Source organism: Peromyscus leucopus, chromosome 13, assembly GCF_004664715.2.
Source record: "Peromyscus leucopus breed LL Stock chromosome 13, UCI_PerLeu_2.1, whole genome shotgun sequence".
NCBI lineage: Eukaryota > Metazoa > Chordata > Mammalia > Rodentia > Cricetidae > Peromyscus > Peromyscus leucopus.
In genome coordinates this window covers 14,986,678-14,990,144 of record NC_051074.1, presented here as the reverse complement: position 1 = coordinate 14,990,144, position 3,467 = coordinate 14,986,678, and the positions used below count along the sequence as shown (strand labels likewise).

At 39.3% G+C, this 3,467-nt stretch overlaps 1 protein-coding gene across 1 annotated transcript; it reads right to left on the bottom strand.

Annotated features, from left to right (window-relative positions):
• Nucleotides 1-1,013: 1,013 nt before the first annotated feature.
• On the bottom strand, nucleotides 1,014-3,176 carry LOC114699794 (E3 ubiquitin-protein ligase TRIP12-like). The gene is given in 2 exon segments (XM_037210163.1): nucleotides 1,014-1,882; nucleotides 1,885-3,176. Coding segments are annotated over 2 exon segments (1,500 nt in total). The 5' UTR covers nucleotides 2,843-3,176; the 3' UTR covers nucleotides 1,014-1,340.
• Nucleotides 3,177-3,467: the final 291 nt, after the last annotated feature.

Below are 3,467 nucleotides of genomic sequence, written 5' to 3'. Positions count from 1 at the left end.
TCCTGTCTCGAAAAAACCAAAAAAAAAAAAAAAAAAATTCAATCAACATAAAATATATGTATGAATAGAACTAGTCATACATACTTAAAGAAATCTAAAACTGCCATGATGGACTACAAATCAATCATTTATTTCATATATAAAAGTAAAATTGAATCTGGAGTGGTTGCTGAGTGGCTAAGAGCACACTCAACTCTTGCAGAGGATCAGCTTTAGTTCATAGCACCCACATTGGGTAACTAACAACTGCTTGTGACTCGAACTCCAGGAAAATTCTGACACCTCTGGCCTTTAACGGCATTCAAACTCACCTGCATGTGCAAAAAAGGCAGATATGTAGATGTCATTAAAAAATAAATTTCTGTAAGTTTGAAAATTTTAAATAATAAAATAATTATAGATGTGGTAGCATTAATGGATTTGTAATGTGAACTTTATAAATTATAACATCAAATACAAAACTATGGTGGAAAGGGGTAAGTTTACTTCTATATATGATTAAACTTCAATTGTCCTAAGCTTAAGATATCCTATTCTGACTATATGACATTTGATGTCAGCTCATAGAAGCCAGGAAGTAAAGCTTAGATTAGACACAAACAGCATGTCATGGCTCACATGTGCAAGACAGGGAGTACTAGTGGGCGTAATTTTCTCCTTCCAAGACATGTAAGCCTGGAATCAAGATCAGACTGTCAGCCTTAGTGAGATCCATTGCCTACTCAACCATCTTGATGGCAGGGTAAAAGAGAGGAATCCAAGCCAGCTGTACAGAAAACTAGAAATTTCCAAGTGTAAATGATAATAGAAGATAGAGACAAAGGATCAAAACCAAACCAAACCAACTGAACAACAACAAACAAAAACCCAGAAATAATTACCAAGCTACCTCACTTATTAATAATTACTCAAAAAGTAATAACACTAAAGACTCTTCAAAAAAAGCCATATGCTGCTGTCATTGCTCAGCTCACATTTGGGTGGTCATGTGTGTAAGATTTTTTTTTTTTTAATTTTTTTTTTAAACTGCACAGCGACATTTATTGTTCCAGCCTGAAAAAACATCCCTTTGAAATTTCACACAGCAAAGCAAGTTAAAAACTTCACTCATCAAATAAATGATAATTTAAACACGAACTTGCTAAAGAAACCTCATCACAACAACGTTTTAGGGCCTGATCACTTTAAGTCCATGGGGCCATTATGAATTATAATCTGCAAGCCAATTTCCTACAACAAGAAGGAGGAACATGTTTCCTTGACTCAGGTGACACACAGAAAAGAAATCATGATTTTTTTTTCTTTTGCTGTAACAGGCAGACATTGATTTCTTGTTGTGATCAGGAAAGATGGAACGACTGTTGGCCTTCTCTTGCTGCTATCAACAGTTTATCACGCATTATCTCAATGCTCGAGTAGTCCAGCAACTTAAGATAGTTCACACAAGTCATTACAGAGGGTAAGAAGTCATCTGGGTTTTCTGTTGATTCAAATGTCTTCCTCACAATTGTCAGAGGTGGATTTAAACTCTGGAACCCTCCAACCGGCAATCGTGGGCTACCCGTCACAAACTGGAGAAACAACCTCTGCTGCTCATTATCAAAACTACTGAGAATCTCAAACAAGAACTTCACAGCTCGACTGTCATGAGTATAGCCATGATCAGGCCTGCAGCATTCCATCAATGTTTTTGCATCCCAAGTGTCTGCTTTACTGCCACACAGGAGCTGATCCAGTTCTTCTGGGTAGAAGTACTGAAGATGACTGAGTGGGAAAACTGATTCAAATCCATCTCTGAATGAGTCAAATTGCCTAGAAACACCTTCATTTAGTGCCCAGAATATCACCAATCTTAGGTATTCCTCCAAATTGTGGATAGTCATGGTATATCTTTCCCTCCTTTCTTCAGTTCAATGTTGGGAAACCCTGGCAGTGTGAAATCCAGTCCTAGATCTTCCACTGAACAGCCATTCATCGTAAGAGTTTCTAATGCATACTGTAGACTCTCTTTGGTCTGGGATTTATCCTGCTCCAGTCTCTTCTTCTGTCTGACAATGTCTTCTAGGTGATATACTGATCTGGCTACAACCGGATCAATGTCAAATAAATCATGAGATGTCAGTGAAGTTTCCTGCCGCAGCATCCACTTATAAAAGGGCAGGCCAAGGGGAAGGTCCACCAATCTGAAATCCATGATAGCCTTAGCCATTAATTTTCCTAAGAAGCGAAACTTCATCTTAACCTTTGCGATATGAGCTGGCTTAGCTGTCCTACCAAAGGGAAGCGCGAACAGGCCCTGGAGGTTTTGAATATACTTGGTCCCTTCTTGGCTTCCTTTTGGATTGCTAAGAGTTACTTCTTCACCTCTCCAGAGACCCAAGTCAGCCCTCTGTAGTTCCTGAGAAACAAGTGCATAAAACTCCAGTGTTGGCCCAAGACCTGTACCAACCTCATTTTCATACTGGATTTCTAACATTGCCCGTGAACTCCCAAGGTCCTGCATCACGGACTCAGCTTGTTTTAGCAGCTCCTCTCTGTTCACAGTGCGCTTTTTTCTATCCAATCTAGGTGCAACTCTGCTGTCTTGCGAATCAGACTGGTTGATTTCTGGGTTGGTATCAAGTAATCGTTGCATGGCCCGGTCCCGATCAAATGCAGTTACATAAAAAAGCATTTGTCGGGTATCAAAAGGAAAGAAAAATGGGCAGGTTTTTCCTAGCTCAGTGAGCCATGTTGGGATGTTTCCTGTCATGATTACTAGAGGATCTTGAAGCTGCCTATTCGCTTTTGCTGTTAACTTACTGTTAATAAATTCACTAGTTGGAATAATCTCCTTGCACATCGCATTATCATACAAGTAATACCAGTATCGACTGATGGCGTGTAAAACTCTTAAAAGGAGGATCACATCTAAGGATGGGTCTTCAAAGGTGATATTTTCAGGTGGTGTGGGAATGAGGTAAACTTCTAAAGGATTTGCTACTGACGGGCACACTCCATCATGCCATAACTCATCGTGCTTCTTTGCATTTCTGGGAGAAGTTTTTGTTGGAGCTGTTTGGGCTCTCCCCCCTTTGCCACCAACACAATCTTTACTGCTTTCTTCATCCTCTCTCACAGGTTTGTACCATATTGTATGAGTCTTTGTCCAAATACCAGCTCTTCCCAGAGGATTGCTCTCAAAAAAACAAACAAACAAAACAAAAGATTTTTTTTATGACTATAGTTTCTTATATTGCTAGGAGACAGTAATAGAGCAAAATTTCTGATCTGCTGGCTCCTAACAAACTTCCTGACCATTTTCTGCAATGTCTCCTGACCCTTAGATGTGGGAGTATTTTGTAGATGTATTCATTGGGATTGGGCTCCACTATGCTTCATTTGATTGGTAGTGGTTTTATGTAATAGTCTCTGTCTGTTGCCAAGAGAAGGTTCCTTGATGAGAGGTTAATACTTCAATTATCTTT